This window comes from Microtus oregoni, unplaced genomic scaffold, assembly GCF_018167655.1.
Source record: "Microtus oregoni isolate MIOR12 unplaced genomic scaffold, Mior012 000081F_ref0000091, whole genome shotgun sequence".
NCBI lineage: Eukaryota > Metazoa > Chordata > Mammalia > Rodentia > Cricetidae > Microtus > Microtus oregoni.
Genome location: NW_024544541.1, coordinates 1,243,028 through 1,261,184, shown reverse-complemented (window position 1 = coordinate 1,261,184; position 18,157 = coordinate 1,243,028). Strand labels below are relative to the sequence as shown.

At 47.6% G+C, this 18,157-nt stretch overlaps 1 protein-coding gene across 4 annotated transcripts; it reads left to right on the top strand.

The window, feature by feature from the left end:
- Window positions 1-1,145: 1,145 nt before the first annotated feature.
- Window positions 1,146-17,109, top strand: LOC121441795 (ERBB receptor feedback inhibitor 1). Of its 4 annotated transcripts, XM_041643100.1 has the most exons (5): window positions 2,840-3,090; window positions 11,551-11,631; window positions 13,291-13,485; window positions 13,597-13,673; window positions 14,535-17,109. In XM_041643100.1, the coding sequence occupies exons 3-5, from the start codon at window positions 13,364-13,366 to the stop codon at window positions 15,716-15,718; spliced, it is 1,383 nt and encodes a 460-aa protein (XP_041499034.1). In that variant the 5' UTR covers window positions 2,840-3,090; window positions 11,551-11,631; window positions 13,291-13,363; the 3' UTR covers window positions 15,719-17,109. The 4 variants fall into 4 exon arrangements, with proteins under 4 accessions (XP_041499035.1, XP_041499034.1, XP_041499032.1 ...); XM_041643101.1 differs by lacking the exons at window positions 2,840-3,090; window positions 11,551-11,631 and adding an exon at window positions 1,146-1,412; XM_041643098.1 differs by lacking the exon at window positions 11,551-11,631.
- The last annotated feature ends 1,048 nt before the right edge of the window (window positions 17,110-18,157 follow it).

Here is an 18,157-nt window from a genome sequence, read left to right as displayed (position 1 = left end):
GTCGGTGAGGTCGAAATTCTAATTCCTTCCTCCCCAAAAAAGCGTAAGCTAAATGTTTATTTTTTCAAGTTTAAAGTAGATCCGAAGAGAAAAGCCAGATCAATCATGCATTACTAAAAAAAAAAATTTGTGATTTTTTTTTTAAAAATATAATTCACCAAAACATTAGCACACCCCACAGCTCACAGGGTAGACTAAGTATCCTGTTGATGTCCTTCTCACAGAAGGGGTGTGTTCCAGGGTTGCTTTGGTGATTATCACTGTTTTATGAATAGGGGGATATAAAGGCAAGCCAGTCAGGCTAGAGCAGGAATTGCAACTGTATTGTGTGGACTAGAAAGAGAGTAAGTAGGGTTCTTTCTGGATGAAACTGAACCTCATTGAAGTCCCCATTCAGTAAATGCTGTACTATGAAGTCTGAAAGATGTTCTCAGGTAGATGTTTTAAACACACACACATACACACAGCGGGGTGCAAGAGGAGAGGGAGAGAGAGAGAAGGGGAGGGTAGCCTATGGGTAAACCAGAATATAAAAGGTGGGGGGCATGTGGGACTTCCTGTGACTCTCAAAGCCTAGTCTAACTGGATGAGGTTAGCCCGAGCTATACAGTGAGTTCTAGGCCAGCTTGGGCTACAGAGTAAACTGTGTCTCAGAACCCACCAAAACCTAAACAAGTAAGGAAATAATAAATATCTAGCTAATTTGGCAATAACTAATTTCTGTAAGATTACAATACTTATTATGTGAAAGGCAGTGAGAAGAAGAGCAAACAGAATGTCTAGAAGCGTGGCTGTGAAAACGGTCCAACCAGTCCCTACAGACCAGTCAGGGCCGTCAGTTGCTGAGAACAGGCAAAGGAATACTTGAGATTTTTCTTTTCTTTTTTTTTTTTTTTAAAAATCTGGGGTTTTAAGGCCTTGAATTCAAAATTAGGCCTTTGAGTTAAATGAAAAAGAATGCAAGTCAATACTGGAAAAGGCAAATCATTTCACGGGGCACAAAGTTAATAGTTAACCAGATAACGAGGCCAGAGCCTCATTCCATATGTTAAACTGGCTCAATTAGGCAGTGCTAAGCATATAACTATCAAGCATTCTTGCTGGAGTGCCAGAGGGCTCTGTGTGGACCACAGAGGTCAGCCACAGGTCTGTGGCCTCTCCTCTGTGGAACACCATTAGGGAGATTTGTACTCGCTCAAACTGAAGGGCTTCGTTCTGTTTGCTTTTTTTCTTTAACTACTCTTGGTTTATCGTTGTATTATTTATTTTACGGTTAAACTATAAACCTGAGTTGCATCACAGGATTTCGGCCCCAAGAAACCTCCTCCCTGGAGACTTGATGGCGTTTTGTCCTTGGGCACCAGTGGCCACCCTGGGGCCAAGAGACATGGAGAACAGCACGAGCTGGACAGGTAAACCAAGAGGGCTGGGGGCAGGCTTGAGGGAGGTGCCCCAAGTGCAGCCTAGCTTTGCCCCAGGCCAGGGATGGGGAGTGAGGCCTCCCTGATCCTGTCCACTGAGCTCTCTCCCTGTTGTATGTCACCTTCCTATACTGTCCCTCACGTTCTCATTGTCCTTTGGTCACCCATATTAACTGTCACAGTGCCCTGTATGTCCTGCAGTGGCTCACCCTGCTCCTTGCTGCCCCTTCCATCCCTTCCTGTCCTTAGCCAGGCACTCACTGCCCACTGGCTTCAGGTTCCTGCAGCATCTCCTGCTGTATCCTGGTGGCCTTGCTGCCTTCGCCATCCCTCGCTGTCCCTTCCTGTCTTCAGTCTCATGCTGTTCCCCACTGCCCCTCAGTTCTCGGCCACTTTCTCCATCGTCCTCCACCTTCATCCCTGGCTGTAGTGCCCTGACATCCTTCACTGTCCCTTGCTGTTCCTCATTGTCCCCTCCACTCTCCTTGCCAGCCCTCAACTCTCTCCCTCACTGTCCCCCAGAGTCCTCTCCTGTCCCTCACTGTCCCCCAGAGTCCTCTCCTGTCCCCTAGAGTCCTCTCCTGTTCCTCACTGTCCCCCAGAGTCCTCTCCTGTCCCCTAGAGTCCTCTCCTGTCCCTCACTGTCCCCCAGAGTCCTCTCCTGTCCCCCAGCAGTGTCCTCTCCTGTTCCTCACTGTCCCCCAGAGTCCTCTCCTGTCCCCTAGAGTCCTCTCCTGTCCCTCACTGTCCCCCAGAGTCCTCTCCTGTCCCCTAGAGTCCTCTCCTGTTCCTCACTGTCCCCCAGAGTCCTCTCCTGTCCCCTAGGGTCCTTTTCTGTCCCTCATTGTCCCCCGGAGTCCTCTCCTGTCCCCCGAGTCCTCTCCTGTCCCTCACTGTCCCTCAGGGTCCTCTCCTGTCCCCCACTTTACCCCAGACTCCTCTCCTGTCCCTTAGAGTCCTCTCCTGTCCCTCAGTGTCCTCTCCTGTCCCCCACTTTACCCCAGACTCCTCTCCTGTCCTCTAGAGTCCTCTCCTGTCCCTCACCGTCCCTCACTGCACCTCAGGGTGCCCCTCATCGTCCCAAGCCCCTGCTTTCCTCCGCCCCCAGAGGGCTTCCTTGGCCCAGGGGCACCTCAGCGCCACTTCCTTCTCGGGGCTGGAAACAGGGCTGCTCACAGCCTTCTGAGGAAAATTCAGTGTCCTCGGGTCTCGGCAGTTCGCACAGAGGTAGCCCCGCCAGAAACATCCCCTCAGGAGATGTGGCTGTTGCCGATGCCCGGCGGGCCCCACACAAACGCTTCGGACGCGGCATTGCCCCTTTAAGCAGCCGGCCGCCCTGATTGGCCGAACGGGGGAGGCGGGGCAGGGAGCGGCGACGTACGCTGTCACTCACCCTATATATACGGACGGCCGCCGCGGCGGCGGCTGCGGCGGCGGCCGAATGCGAAGCTGGGCGAGCGAGTGGTGCGAGTGGTGCAGTGTGGTGAGCGGGCGCCGAGAGCGAGGCGGGCACTAGCAAGCCTACGAGCGAGCGGAGAGAGAGGGAGAGAAAGAGAAGGCGAGAGAGCGGCGAGGCGCCTGCGCGATGCTCGGGCCCCTGAGCCCGCGGCTCTGAGCCAGCCGGAACGGACATGCGCGGGAGGGCGCCGCGGGGCCCCGCTCCCCGGGGGTAAGGGGCCTGGCGGGGGTCGGGGAGCCCCGGAAGCCGGCGGGGCCGGGGGCGCGGAGGGAGGGCGAGCGGGCGGGCTGGACCGGGGACGGCGGCCGCGCTGCTTCCAGGGAATGGGCCGGGGCGCGCGAGGAGCCGCGGGCCGGGGCGCTCTGGGCTTCCCGCCGGGGCCATGCCCCCGCTCGCACACGACACGTCTCCCCAGTCCGGGGCTCCGGAGCGGCGGCTGCAGGGTCTTCTGCGGCCGGGGGATGCGGCGGGGCTTCCGAGCACCCCGCGCACCCCCGTCAGTCCGGCCCAGAAAGCTCCAGCGAGAAGCTGTTGCGGGCTCGGAGGTGGCTAGTCCCCGGTTGGTACCAGTTTTGAGTCGCAGTCCGACTCGGCGAGGAAGGTCATTGCCTTTTTTTTTTTCCCCCAACTCATCCGAGTTGTTCTGTGGCCTTTTCCTCGCCAGGAACGTGATTCTCTGCCTTAAATGAATTAAATATTACACAAAGCTGCAGAGTTCGATCGCAAAGGCTCCTTGGCAGTATCATGTGTATGTGTGTATATATATATCGTATCTTTGTTCAAATTAACCGTGATTGGTGGTGCTGGATGGGTGCTTCCTCGGTCTTTATTAGGATTTCATCACTGCTTGAAAGAAACCAGTCTCCTACCTGATAAAAATGTGAATAGACTGTTAGTCATAAACTTGAGTGTAGTAAGAATAGAGACTGTAGCTTTAAAAGAGCTGTGACGGGAGGTACACCTGCAACACAGGTAGGGCAGGACTGGTTTCCAGGCAACTGTCTGGGGTGAAGAAAGGTGAGGTAGAAATTGCTTTTTTTTTTTTCTTTAAACCTCCTGGGGGTGGGGGAATAAAAGAAGGGCTCTACAGTTTTAAAGTTCCTCCAGTCTCTCTGGGTGTAGTGGGTCCGCATCTCTGAAGAGTGGAACTTCTGGCTTTGCTGTGCCTGCCTGCCCTTTGTTAAAAACCTTTCTTAAAACCTGTATGTAGTTAGGGAGCTTTAAGAAAGATTTTGCTTAAGAGACCAAAGGTGGCCTATATACCTGTGTCAGCAAAAGGGCAAATTTTATAAAAACAAAAATAGTAAGCTGGATTTTTACTAACCTGGCAGTTATGGCTGATTGTTATCAGTCCATCCCTTTCTGGATATTAGAAGGTTGGAAGGAAACACATGAAGGTTTTTAAACAGGAACTGGACACTCTCATTGCCTCCACGTCCTCTGTTCTGGCGGGTGTTTGCTAGTAAGTGGTGAAAACTCTATCTTGGCAGATGCATTAGATGATAAACTCCTTAAGGGCAGGCACTCTGCCTTGGAGAGCTTTTATTTTCCGCAGCCTTGCACATAGCTGATGTTGATAAATAAATGCTGAGAAGCGTGGCTCACATTTTAAGACTCAATGGGATTGGCCCAGGCACTGATAAAGTTTGGAAAGAAAATCTGTTCCTTTTTAATGGCTCTTATGAAATGTCTGAATTACTCATATTTTTGAGAAGTAGAATTACCAATTTTTAACAAGTTGGATCTCCTACTTTGGGTTTACAATAGAAACTTTTGAGCCATTTGTGTGACTTAATTATGTTGTAGTCTTTAGGTGTTTTTGTTTCTTTCTTTTTTCCTAATGATACTCTTTATTGCCGCTTCTCCAGAGTTGTACTAGATAATACTGCCTTTCTGCTCATACTAATAGTAGCTTGTAAATGCAAGTTCCCTAAATTACAGGTGCAATCTAACATGCTTGCAACTGACCTGATTGTCAGCATACCATCAAGTTGCTTTAGAGAGGTGAGCAGAGGAGGGAAAAGGTGGTGCCCAGGGTAATTCCTGGAATTTGAATGTCATTGGCTCCCTCCACTAGAGACGCAACTCCACTCAGCCTCCATAAACACGAACTGGTCCCTCGTCATCAGGGTGCGCACAGCATCCTTTGCAGGTGTTGGCCATGCTTTGTGAAAGCTAATGAATAATAATTCTCTAGATAAGCCCAGTTCAGTTGTGGTATGCTGACATTATTCACACAGTTTAAACTTGATTAAGTGTGGATAAAACTGGTGAATGTAATAATCCAAAATGTAAATTACTAACTTAACAGGATTGGTGTTGAGAAAAAGTTAGTGTGGTATTCAGACTTCAAAAGGTGAGATTTGTAGTCATATTGATAATTTAGTTCATTTTAGAATATCAAATCAGGGGCAGACTGACTGGTGTTCAGGCCTCAGTGAATAGATCTTTTACAGTCCGGAACTAGAGGTCTTTTCCATTTGAAACAGAACGACAAGGACTAGAAGTTACTGTTCAAAAGCTCTTATTAGCACCAGGCAGTGGTGGCTCCCGCCTTTAATCCCAGCACTCAGGAGGCAGAGACTGCTGTGAGTTCAAGGCCAACCTGGTCTACAGAGCTAGTTCCAGGACAGCTAGGACTGTTACAAAGAGAAAAACAAAAACAAGGGGGAAAAAAAAGCTCTTACTAACAACACATAGCTAAGAAAAAACTTCACTAAGTACAGATTCTTACTCCACATGGAAGGTTCTCCTACCTCATTTCATGCCTCCCTTCTCTGTCCTTTAAGAAATCGGTTCAGAGAGTCACCTGTCTAGTGAGGCCTCCCCGACCACCTGTGTAAATAAGTTCTCTGCCTCCCTGCCCTGTCGCTGTGCCCTGTTCGTTTCCTTGAGAGTTACCACCATCTGAAATTGTTTGTTATCCCCATCCCCATTGGATGGAGGGTTTCTTCAGGCAGCAACCACTGTTCTTCATCTGATATAGTCTCTGTTCCAGAAGAAGCATCCAGCATGTACTTGTGAAAAGAATTCATGTTTGCTCTCTAAGAATTTGGCCTGAAGGAAGTTGAGTACCAGTTTCTGTCTTTGCAGCTAGCTAACATACAGGTTTTAACTATTCCTCCTTTGTATAGCATCACTTTATTTAGGCAAGCAAGAGCGTTAGAAGACGCCAAGCTGCCTAAAGTGATGATACCACAAAGAAGAGGAGTGTGATGAAAGTGCAGAGTGGAAAATGCTGGCTAGCTCACACACAGGATAGCCCAGACTGGCTAGCTCACACGCAGGATAGCCCAGAATGGCTGGCTCACACACAGGATAGCCCAGACTGGCTGGCTCACACGCAGGATAGCCCAGACTGGCTGGCTCACACGCAGGATAGCCCAGACTGGCTGGCTCACACGCAGGATAGCCCAGACTGGCTGGCTCACACGCAGGATAGCCCAGACTGGCTGGCTCACACGCAGGATAGCCCAGACTGGCTGGCTCACACGCAGGATAGCTCAGACTGGCTAGCTCACACACAGGATAGCCCAGACTGGCTGGCTCACACGCAGGATAGCCCAGACTGGCTGGCTCACACGCAGGATAGCCCAGACTGGCTGGCTCACACGCAGGATAGCCCAGACTGGCTGGCTCACACGCAGGATAGCCCAGAATGGCTGGCTCACACGCAGGATAGCCCAGACTGGCTGGCTCACACGCAGGATAGCCCAGACTGGCTGGCTCACACGCAGGATAGCCCAGACTGGCTGGCTCACACGCAGGATAGCCCAGACTGGCTGGCTCACACGCAGGATAGCCCAGACTGGCTGGCTCACACGCAGGATAGCCCAGACTGGCTGGCTCACACGCAGGATAGCCCAGAATGGCTGGCTCACACGCAGGATAACTCGGATAGTCTTTTTCTCAGCCCACTTTATTTCCTCATTAGCAAAATGGAGTTTATAATTCCTGCCTCCTCTTAGACGGGTATTGTGGGGACCAAGTGAGATAATATATAAGAAAGTGCTTTGTAATTTGTAGAGTGCCTTACAGATAAAATAATTCTGTTACTGAATTCCAGGTTTCATGATAGAGCCAAGTCATAATGGCATCATTGGGATCCATGCTATGAGAATGTTAAAAAGAAGCCTATTTGGATATAGGTGGTAACCCTTTTATAAGTAGACACATGCCACATCAAATAACTATGTATACAGAGCCCGTTGTGGGGCATCATTATAACAGTAAAGATAAAGACTGTCAAAAGAATTACTTCAGTGATCTAGAAGGTTAGTTTATACCGCCATCTGCTCATTTTAGATATCTAGGCCAAATACATAATTGATGACTTTTTAGTAGGGAAATTTGAGGCAGTGAAATGGGAACATTCATAGGCTTTGGGTTACTCAAGGAAATACTGTTACCAAATAGAATCCCTCCAGAAATGTCTCCACCTTCCCCATAGCAGTCAAGTGTGTATCTTAAGTAATTTTTAGCCTATCAGTTTGAAGAGCCTCTGGGAGTAGAAGAGAGGCTGGGGTATGATCAAGAACCTGAACTTCGAAGCCAGGCTTCCTGGAGGAAGCCTTGGCATTACTGTGGCTCACCAGATCTGCGAGGGATCAGGTTCCAGAGGCTCCTCATGTGTAATTGAGAGTAGTGATGGTCACACACCCACCTTACAGGGTTGGTGCAAGGACAAAACCCTGAAAAGGCTTCCTGACAATGTCCCGGATGTTAGTTATTAGTAGCGCCTGTGTATTCACTTTAACAATCTGGAGTGGTCCATTGGGTTATTTAAATGCTTGTTAAATAAACTTGAAGTTTTAAAGACTCACTTCCCATCATTAGACTACTGTGCTCATTGTCATTAAGATTACAACAGAACCCACAGATCTTTCACAGGTATGAAGTATTATGTCCGAAAGGAATAGTCTTCTGTCCTGTGTGTGCTCACCTGTGTTTGTGGATGCTGTTGATTGTGGTGCTGTAGGAAAAATACCAGTGGCAAAACAACACATTGTTGGCTGCCCTCCTGTAACTGTATTGCCCTAAAATCCTGAGAGACAAATGGGGTTACAGGGCTGTTTGTTGATTATGGTGAATGAATGAAGGTGCTTAGCTAGGAGTTTTCTGGATTGTTGAAGAAGTTCTAGCCTTTGATTATTATTTTGACAGTATGGGTATAAATTATTTTCCTTATAGCCTCCATTTTCACCACCTGCAAGTGGGCCAGAAATGGGGGGGGGGGGTAATTTAAGGCCCTCTGAGGAATGGTGTTGAGAAATGGGGGGGTACATTTAAGGCCCTCTGAGGAGTGGTGTTGAGAAATGGGGGGGGGGGGTACATTTAAGGCCCTTTGAGGAGTGGTGTTGAAAATGCACAACTCTTCATTTTAATTTTATCCTTTTGAACAGCATTTTAATATTTGCTGAAAGTGTCACATTTTACTTGATTTTTATTTAAAAAGTCATTCATGCATCTAATATAAAGGCCATTTCTGCCTTTTCACAGTATGCATATAACAAATTTTTTTTTGTTTTTCATTTTGTTTTTTGAGACAGGGTTTCTCTGTGTAGTTTTGGAGCCTGTCCTGGAACTAGTTCTTGTAGACCAGGCTGGCCTTGAACTCACAGACTTCCGCCTGCCTCTGCCTCCAGAGTGCTAGGATAAAGCCGTGCACCACCACTGGCACGAAGAAATTTTCTTAGCTTGCCTCTTTCTTTCCCTATTCCCAAATCATAGCTTTTAAAATGAAATCTGAAAATCTTTGAATTCAGGCCTTTGCTCTTGAAATGTCTGTGCAGATTGCCCTTGTGCTTTCTGTAAATCAGTGCGGTGACACCACCTGCCTGATCCAAACTGCTTCCGCAGCCAGGAAAACACATGGTCACTTTGTGCCGCTGATTGACTAGAAGTATGGCCTAGTCTATGATTTTTAACTCCTCCTGCATGACTGCAACAGTGCTGAGCATGCAGGTGGATGCTAAGTCATTTTTCTCAGATTATTAATAAAAGTTGATAAAACAGCCAGTAAAACTGATTTCCATTTTCTCTCAAAGGTAATCAGACTGTGTGTGTGTGTGTGTGTGTGTGTGTGTGTGTGTGTGTGTGTGTTTTAGCATAGACAGTGGCATATTTGGGGAGGAGTGAAAGTCATATCACGTGTCCAGTTCTAATCAGTTTCTTGTGATAAATCTTGGCTGTATAGTTATGTTATTTCTTTGTTGGTTATAGAAGTAGTCAGGTGATTGTTAAATGCAGCTGAAAAGACCAGTTATCATTCTGGATAAACATAAATCAGGTTCTAGAAGCAGACTGAGAGAAGGAAATTACATCACACTCTTAAATAAGGAAGCACTGGGCAGAGCTGGATGAGTTGTAAGACAAAAATGTGCCCCTCCTCCTCCCAGGGATAGCTCTTGAGATGTATTAGTGAGATCTCATGGCAAGGTAAGCATATCTAGGTTACGGCCTTAAGGTAGCCTGGCTTTGTGTGTTAAAGCAGTTCCAAAGTGAGTGTTTTCAAGATGAAGCCATGTGCATTCACCTTAGAAAGCCCTGCGCAGTGAGCTGTTGGTGTGGCATGACTTTTATTTTTGAAAAAAAGTCACAAAGTAGCAACAAAAGCAAGGTGAGTGGATTACAGTCCCACGGGAGTGGTATATAAGGAAGGGTCCAGTTTGTCCTCACTGCTTTAAGTGCATACTAAGGACTCTTCAGACATTTGCTCAGCCTCCACACTGCCCGCTCTGGATTCGGGGGGCTCTAGGGTACCCTAAGTGTGTTAGAGTATTACTGCCCATCTCACCGCTCTAATGATACTCAGTTGATCCCATAACTTTTTTTTTTTTTGCTTTTCCCCTTCGCTCCTTTCTTTAGCCTGAGGAACATCTCATGTGGTTGTGTTTTACAGTCTGAGGCGGCTGTTTTTTCAGTGTTCACTTAATATGTACTAAACTAAATGTGCACCACCAGTTCTGGATTTGGAGGGTAAGAGGGAAACCTGGGCACAGCACAGAATAGCCAGGAGCAGAGAGACATGGCTCTGGCTTTTAGTAAAGGGGAGGGGTGTTGTTGAGAGCACAGTATGAGAAGAGTAGCCTTAAAGCATAGGAGAAGAACGAGAGCTTAAATGGTAGATTAAGTAAGGCCTCACTGTGGAGGTCTTCTGTAACGGGTAGGGAGCTTTTAGAGCTTTTATGGGTTCTTTTGGGGGTGACAATTGAGGAACATTGATCTGATCCTGTTGGTGGTTTAAGTATTTTCAGACTGAAGGCCAGTTGGAAGCAGTAAGGGGAAGAGAGACTTGGAGGTGTAGGGACTGTGTATGGGGTTGGCAGGTGAATGCATAGTGGCCTTACTTAGGCTAACAGTGGCACCTCAGGAAATGGGATCCTTCTGAACCAGAAAGGAGGGTGAGTTAAGAAGCAGAAGGAATTCGGGTTTGGAGACTGTAAGATGCCAGAGGCCCATCCAAGTGGAAAGATAATCACCAGACAGTAAGAAATGCAAAGTTGAAGCCAGGTTGCACTCACCTGTTTCAGGGTTGTCTGTGGAGTTGAAGCCCTAGAAATGAATGAAATGATTTGAAGAGTAGGAAGCGCTGCCGAGAAGCGAGGGTTGGCAGTCCACTGCATTTGCCTCCCTGACAGTGCCAACGTCCCCTCATGACTGTGTGAGTTCATATGTCATGCCCAGGGGTCTTTGGGTCCTGGTCTGTGCTGTAGCAGCGTTTACTTTGCTGTTCTTGGGTTTTGCAGCAGGACGTCATCTTGTACTTTTAGGTATGGATACTCGTGCATCAGTGTACCTCTGCTTATTGTCTTCACGGATGGAGAGGTAGAGCTAACTTTAGTTATAAGAACTTGAATAAAATTTAAAACATTGCAGCGTTAGTCAGGTTTCACTTGAGTGACGTGTGACCAGGTTGATTTCTCTGCCCCCACCAGGAATATACAGCCTAAATATTAGTCTTGTTTTTTTGTTTTTTAAGAGAGGTAGAAGATTTTCAGTTGGTCTTCTTACCTTAGTTTAACTCTAGAGAGACTGTGTGATCTACACCTTAAACCTGTGGCATGCTGCTCTCGGTTTACAGCCTGAAGTTATTTCCACAGATGAGACACCGCAGTTGTATTGCTCTCCTTGCTTCTGCCATGCAAGCAAGTAGGAAGTTCGGATAGTTTCATAACATGGCCCATTCACAATTCCCCATTGAAATTTAGAGGCAGGTCACCTTCTATGAATACACAAAGGCACTATTGTGGTCAGAAGTGAGCTGGCTTAGTGAACACAATTCTTTTTATACTAAAAAAAATTTTTTTTCCTTAAGAAAGCTAACGAGTAGGTGATGGAAACAATGAATAAAAAATAACTTTTTCTAGAACATGTAAATAATTTTAAGTGAGCACTGAAATATAAGTTTAGGGTTCCAAGGCAACTTGAGCAGAGGCGGTAGTTACACAATCACTCTGTTGAAAGCTAAGCTGGGAATGGCATTAGGAGGCTGACACAGTAATTACTAGTCGGACTTGTCGGCGTGCCGACAGGTGGGGGCTGGGCCTGCAGGATCCCCCGCAGCATCGGCCTGTAATCGGGACGAACAATCTTCGAACGTGCGCTCCCAAACTACTTAAACACCACGTCCTTCCTCCCATCGCGCCTTTTGTTTTCACACCACCACAGGTCCTTTCCCTGCAGTCTCTCAGGCTCGCCAGTGTTTAGAAAAGGCTTGGCAGACATCGGGAGAGACGAGCCCTTTCCAAAGTAAGAATGTGTTTTTAAATTATTACTTTATGGTCAGTAACACCTCTGCTTCATTTCAGTAATCTGAAAACCAAGACAGTAGAAACCACCGGCTGACGAGGCTCCTTAAGTGACAGATGACCTTTGTGTCATGTATCTTTGAGAGACTGGTTTTAAAGGAATAAAGTTTGACTCTTTGAAATAATATTGTAAGCCTGTCATAAAATCACTGGCTTGTCATTGGAACACCAGCTGTGGAAACATCTGTGGAGGGTTGTTTTTAGATCATTAGCTTAAAAAACAAAACAAACAAAAAAAAAACTTATGCCTTCCATATAGTTTATATTCAGTTGATAACAAACATTCTCTTATTGAGCCAGGTACCTATGATTAAGGTAGTAGGGACACAAAGCCCAGTTTATTAGACCTGGGATTTGTAGATAATGGGTGCTTAGTGCTGAGTAATTTAATAATAACAATAAAAGGAGCTCTCTGTGGAGCCCCTCCAGCCAGCAGAATTGTGCGCCTCTCCTCCTCAGGCCGGCAGTGTCCGCACTTGGTAGGTGTGCAAATATTTAATGGCAGAATGGTGTAGAGTGTTTGGAGATCTCAAAAGGGCCTGTGTTCTGAGCAGTCCACAGAGGAGGTCCCGCTGTCTGTGAAGGGGAGAAGCCGAGCTCACTAAGTGCACGTGACTATCTGAAGACCACAGGGGTTGAGTCATAAAAAGTCAGCTGGGTTGAGCTCCTGGGCCTTCAGACCTGTGACGTCCAGTAAGGGGGCTTCTGAAGTTTCCGAACTATCTTTTGCCTCTGTAATCCATGCCCTACAGGGGAGCAGGATGTGAATTACTGGGATTTCACAAGGGAGAATGCAAGGAATGTCCCTTGTGGAGGGAGGACGTTGTCCAAAGCCAACACTGAAGCTGGCTCTTTCGCAGAACTTGATTTTCACAAGCTAACAGAAGCTAGGATCTTCATATATGACTGTCTCTCTTGAGCAAGTACTAACTGGAGAATATGGCTTCTGTGACCAACTGAAAAACAGTCCAGATAAATGTTAGACTATGGGGCGGGTAGGTGGAAAATCTCAGTTGTGAGCACTAGTGACTATAACTGCTAGCTCAGCATATGAAGCACAGTACTTTCTAAAATTACTGGTTTTTTCCCCCCTGTGGGTAGGTGAGGGTAAGGCAGGGTCCAAACTGGCCTTGAACCCACCATCCTCCTGCCTCAGTCTTCCAAGTACTGGAATTACAGCTATGCACCACCATGCCTGACTTAAAATTCCTTTCTTAGCTTGGGAAGTCTGGGTGGGATCTACTGTGCTTCCTGCTGTGGTACAGCCCTGCCCTAGAAGGTCCAGTTAGTGGGCGGGAGGGAGGGCTGTGTGCTTTGGAAAGCGATGGTGATTTGTTGTGCAACTGGTAAACTCTGTAGCAAGGGCTGGCTTTTCTGGCAATGGATTCTTTCTTCTGTGAAAAATGTTTCAAGTGTCAGGTTAGTATTTACAAAACAGTTATGTTGCTGTCTACATTTTAAGTATCCTCATGAGAACTAGAAAGTCTGTAACCAAATTTTCCCACCTCCTCCTATCTCTGATGTTAGCTCCTTGTGCCTCAGCATAGACTATACTATTTGTGAATTACTTAGAGGGTCTCTTATTTCTTGATTTCCCCAGGGAATGAAAGCTACTGGCTGACTTAGAACCCCCTGGGCTTCACAGATTTGAAGACATCCCGGAGTGAGGCACAATGTCAACAGCAGGAGTTGCTGCTCAGGATATTCGAGTCCCATTAAAAACTGGATTTCTGCATAATGGCCAAGCCTTGGGGACTATGAAGACCTGCTGGGGCAGTCGCAGTGAGTTTGAAAAGTAAGTCCAGATTGGCCTGACTGCCCCGTGCTGCGTGCCCGTTCCCGACACTACGGCCACAGAGGATGGGATTGTACTTGCTCATGACCGTGATGTTTTCTTTGCTTTCAGTAACTTTCTAAATATTGATCCAATCACCATGGCCTACAGTCTGAAGTCCCCTGCTCAAGAGCACCTAACAACTCTCGGTATGTCTGACAGTCTGCTGTGGAGTAGCCAAACACGGAGGGGCAGGCAGGCTCCTCAGCTTTGCCTTGGGTTTTGGAGGAGGAAACTAGGTAGCTTCCGTTTCCGACAAGCCTGACACCTAGTGGCCGCAGCCTCTGAAGAGACTTTTTTCTTAGACGTCTCTCTCTAGTTAAGGGAACTGCGGAAGTGTGGGTTTTCTGAGTCAAGAATTGCTATGCTCTCGGGTATGGCGCAGACTTCACTCTGTACCACCTTGGGCTGTATGTGCTGTTTATTCCTGCACTAATGCACATTTGAAAGCAGCGGGTACAAGCAGTACCCATGGTAACCAGACTTGGAAAACTGGGCGGTTATTTTCACGTGAGCATTATGTTCCGTGGGTGTTTGTGGAGAGCTTCTTAGCAGGTGAATGCACTAGAAGTGAGACCATCGAATTAAGATATGCTGGCCGGAAGGCCCTCACCCTGCCTTATCTCCCTCATGCCCAGCATGCCTGTACTGTCGCATGTCTTAAGTGGCAGGCCTGGTGTAGCATGGTGCTCATGTAAATTATACGCTGTTCATCTTCTGTGAATTTTGCACACGTCACAAAACTTGCCTGGGACGTGTGGGTGTATGCCGAGCACATGTCTAAGGGAGATGGCAGAGATAATTTGTTCTTTGAACCAGATCACGTGTGTTCCCCTACTCTGGCTCTAATTATACCTGTGGTGGTTGCATGGGTGTCCTCGGGGTTACACCAGTCAGGTGCTTCCCTGACTTGGGCAGAGAACTAGAGCGCACGTCCTGGGCCCTCTGATGGGGTGAAGGACAAAGGGTAGCACTTCTCGTGATGAGCATTGCTTGTGCCTTCATTTCAGGGTGTGCTGCGCGGTCTGCTCCGGTGAGTGGCCACTTCTTTGCAGAATATGGCCCGTCTCCAAAGTCAAGCTTGCCTCCTCTTATTATTCCCCCAAGTGACAGCTCAGGACAGCGTGAAGAAGATCAAGTTGTGTGTGGTTTTAAGAAACTCTCGGTGAATGGGGTCTGCACGTCCACACCTCCGCTTACACCCATCAAACACTGCTCTTCCCCTTTCCCCTGTGCCTCTCCATGTGATCGGGGCTCTCGGCCGCTCCCCCCATTGCCCATCTCTGAAGACCTGTCTCTGGATGAGGCCGACTGTGAGGTAGAATTTCTAACCAGCTCAGACACGGACTTCCTTTTAGAAGACTGTGCCCCTTCTGATTTCAGATATGGCGTTCCTGGCAGGCGAAGCTTCCGTGGGTGCGGACAGATCAACTATGCATATTTTGACACCCCAACTGTCTCTGTAGCAGATCTCAGCTGCACGTCTGACCAGAATAGAGTGGTTCCAGATCCAAACCCTCCCCCGCCTCAAAGCCATCGCAGATTAAGGAGGTCTCACTCGGGACCAGCTGGGTCATTTAACAAGCCAGCCATCCGGATATCTAGCTACACACATAGAGCTTCCCCCAGCTCAGATGAAGACAAGCCTGAGGTCCCTCCCAGGGTTCCTATACCTCCTCGGCCGGCAAAGCCAGACTACAGAAGGTGGTCTGCGGAAGTGACCTCCAACACATACAGTGATGAAGACAGGCCTCCCAAAGTCCCCCCGAGAGAACCTTTGTCACGGAGTAACTCCCGTACCCCGAGTCCTAAAAGCCTTCCATCTTACCTCAATGGGGTCATGCCCCCCACACAGAGCTTTGCCCCTGACCCCAAGTATGTCAGCAGCAAAGCCCTGCAAAGACAGAGCAGCGAAGGGTCTGCCAACAAAGTTCCCTGCATCCTGCCCATTATTGAAAATGGAAAGAAGGTTAGTTCAACGCATTATTACCTACTACCTGAGAGACCGCCGTACCTAGACAAGTATGAGAAGTATTTTAGGGAAGCGGAAGAAACGGACCCAAGCACCCAAATTCAGCCATTGCCTGCTGCCTGTGGTATGGCTTCTGCCACAGAAAAGCTGGCCTCCCGGATGAAAACAGACATGGGCAGTCACGGAAAGCGCAAACACTTATCCTACGTGGTTTCTCCGTAACTGTGAGGTCCTGCGTGGCTCAGCAGAAGTTACGTGGAGTGGATGGCTCCCAGCTTTCCAGTTTGAGGTTCATAGGACAATGTCAGGTTGCAGGATGAAGTCGGACTCCGTCTTAATGGGACGTGAGGTGCTATTACATTGGGAGTCCCTGGTTGATCAGCGTAAGAGGAAAAGTCTGTAATTTAAAGACGTGCTAGAGGGGAGGGAAGAATGGGCAGACTTTTACATTTGACTACAGTACATGCCTGTGTATAAATGTGCGGTGTAGCCCTAGACCATAGCTGCAGGATAACCAATTAGTCACTATCGTAGAGTAATATATATTCAGAATAATTAAAACCAAGCTGGGGGAGCAGCTCCTGATAGTGTGAAAATTGAGCAGATGGAAGAAAGCAGTATTGTTAGATCAAATTATAAATTTGTGTTTGTTAAGTTTAAAGGTTCCTGGCGTTCGGGCCTGCTATATAGGTCGTGTGCCTGTCCCCCATCCCCACCCCAGCAGTCTTCTCCGTACAGGATAGGGCATGCTCTTCGCTGGGCCTGTGCCGTCTTGTTAAAATCATTCTATGGCCAAACACTTGTAGCTCTAGCGTTTTGTCTTGTTGAGGAGAAGGACAGCGGTTTCTGGACCATGTCATCACCTGTGTGTGTCTCACATCTTGAAAATGGCAGAATTGGTGAATAACTCTCCCATGCTAGTCCTGCTTTTCCCATCCACTGAAACGGCTGTTGTAGCAAGAGGCTTTCAAGGAAGTACAATGGAGTCGTACTGGCCGTCAGTGTTGGGGGTGCAAGTTTTATAGATTAATACAGCAATTAGCTCTGATTGAGAGTTACTCTCTGGGGATGTATGGTATGTTTTTGTTTTTTAGGCTTAATAAACAAGTACAACACAAGCTGGCCTTGTGTTGCTGGTTCCTATTCAGTATTTCCTGGGGATTGTTTGCTTTTTAAGTGAGACACTTCTGACCAATAGCACAGAACGTCTTAATGCCAGAGGTCACTTCAGCATCTTCCTGCTTTGAACTCAGTCTGGCTGCTTCACTGCCCTGAGATTCAGCGAGACACGTAGCTTTGTTCAGTTTTTTTTTTTTTTTACAGCCTCTGATGCGTTTATCTTGTATGGATAAGCACAAAGAGAAGGTGCTTGCTGACAGAGGGCACTGCTGCAATGTCCCAGCAGGCTGTTCAGTGTCGACTGCTGAATGGCGTTATTTGAGCTATTGAAAGCTTACTGTATAGCGTGAACTAAATGAAGGTTAAAACATGCTTTAGAACAATGCACTGATCTCTGCACTGTGTGTACAGTATTGGACAAAGGATTTATTCATTTTGTTGCATTATTTTGAATATTGTCTTTTCATTTTAATAAAGTTATATTACTTATTTATGACACCGTTAATAATGAGTCTTGTCTAAACTCTTATATCTCAGGCAACTGATCACCTTATTTTTAAAGCATGACAGAATCTCTGAAGTAAATACATGTTGAAACTTACTGTAGGTTTCTAAATGACAATTTGAGCAACTTACTTGGGTATTCTAAACATGCATGGTGGCTAGGACCTGGCTCGGTTAGAGTGCTTGCCTAGCGTGCACCAGCCCTGGGTTCTATCTCTAGTACCACATAAACTGGGCATGATAGCACATGCCCAGAAGCCCACTGTCTGGGCGGCAGAGGCTGGAGGATCGGGAGGTCAAGGTCATCTTTGGTTACTTATGGCATTTGAGGTCAGCCTGGGCCACATGCGTCCACAGTAATACCATGCTCTTTGTTTTCACCGAACTACGAGAACTTGGCTGTGGTGCTCCTGTAAGAAGAGTAACGTGAGGAGGGTCGGGTGCTGTGCAGGGCGCTGTGCAGTTCCTGAGAAGCACGCAGTGCACGGACTTGATCTAACTCACTTTGAGCTAAGTCTGGACTACTCCGGCCTCTCTTGCTTATTTGAAGCCTTTAAAGGAATCTCCACTGCTAAAGGCTGCCATCAGAGCTGGGTGGCGGGCCCTGTGTGTCAGGTGTCATTCTGGCTTGGGAACTCATTCGATAACACTCAGTAGCAGCAGCCACATGTTAGATCTGGGAAGAAGAGCGCCTCTTCCTCCCTCCCCTTACAGAATCCACAGCACTAGGATTCAGACGTGTTAACACAGCCACTGAGGGCCATCCTGCCTCCGGGACTTAGATGAAGAGTTGGAGGTAAGTGATTTGGAAGGTATCTCATTGGAGGCAGGCAAGTCTGAGACCCGGAAGCAGGAAGAAGCCGGGCATGTTCCAGAAGCTGCAGGCCACAAGCGGGAGTAGGCTGTGCAATGGAAAAGGGCAGTGGGTGCAACTCAAAAGCCGAAGTGGGAGAGGAACACGATGTGATTTGTTGTAGGAAGGATGACAGTGGCCGTTGTGTGGAGAACATTTCAGAGAAGTGAAATTAGCAGCAACGC

Coding starts and splice junctions, on each gene's coding strand:
- LOC121441795 (XM_041643101.1), top strand. CDS start 13,364: ATGTCAACAGCAGGAGTTGCTGCTCAGGATATTCGAGTCCCATTAAAA. Junction 13,486..13,596: donor AGTCGCAGTGAGTTTGAAAA/GTAAGTCCAGAT, acceptor CTTTGCTTTCAG/TAACTTTCTAAATATTGATC. Junction 13,674..14,534: donor AGAGCACCTAACAACTCTCG/GTATGTCTGACA, acceptor CCTTCATTTCAG/GGTGTGCTGCGCGGTCTGCT.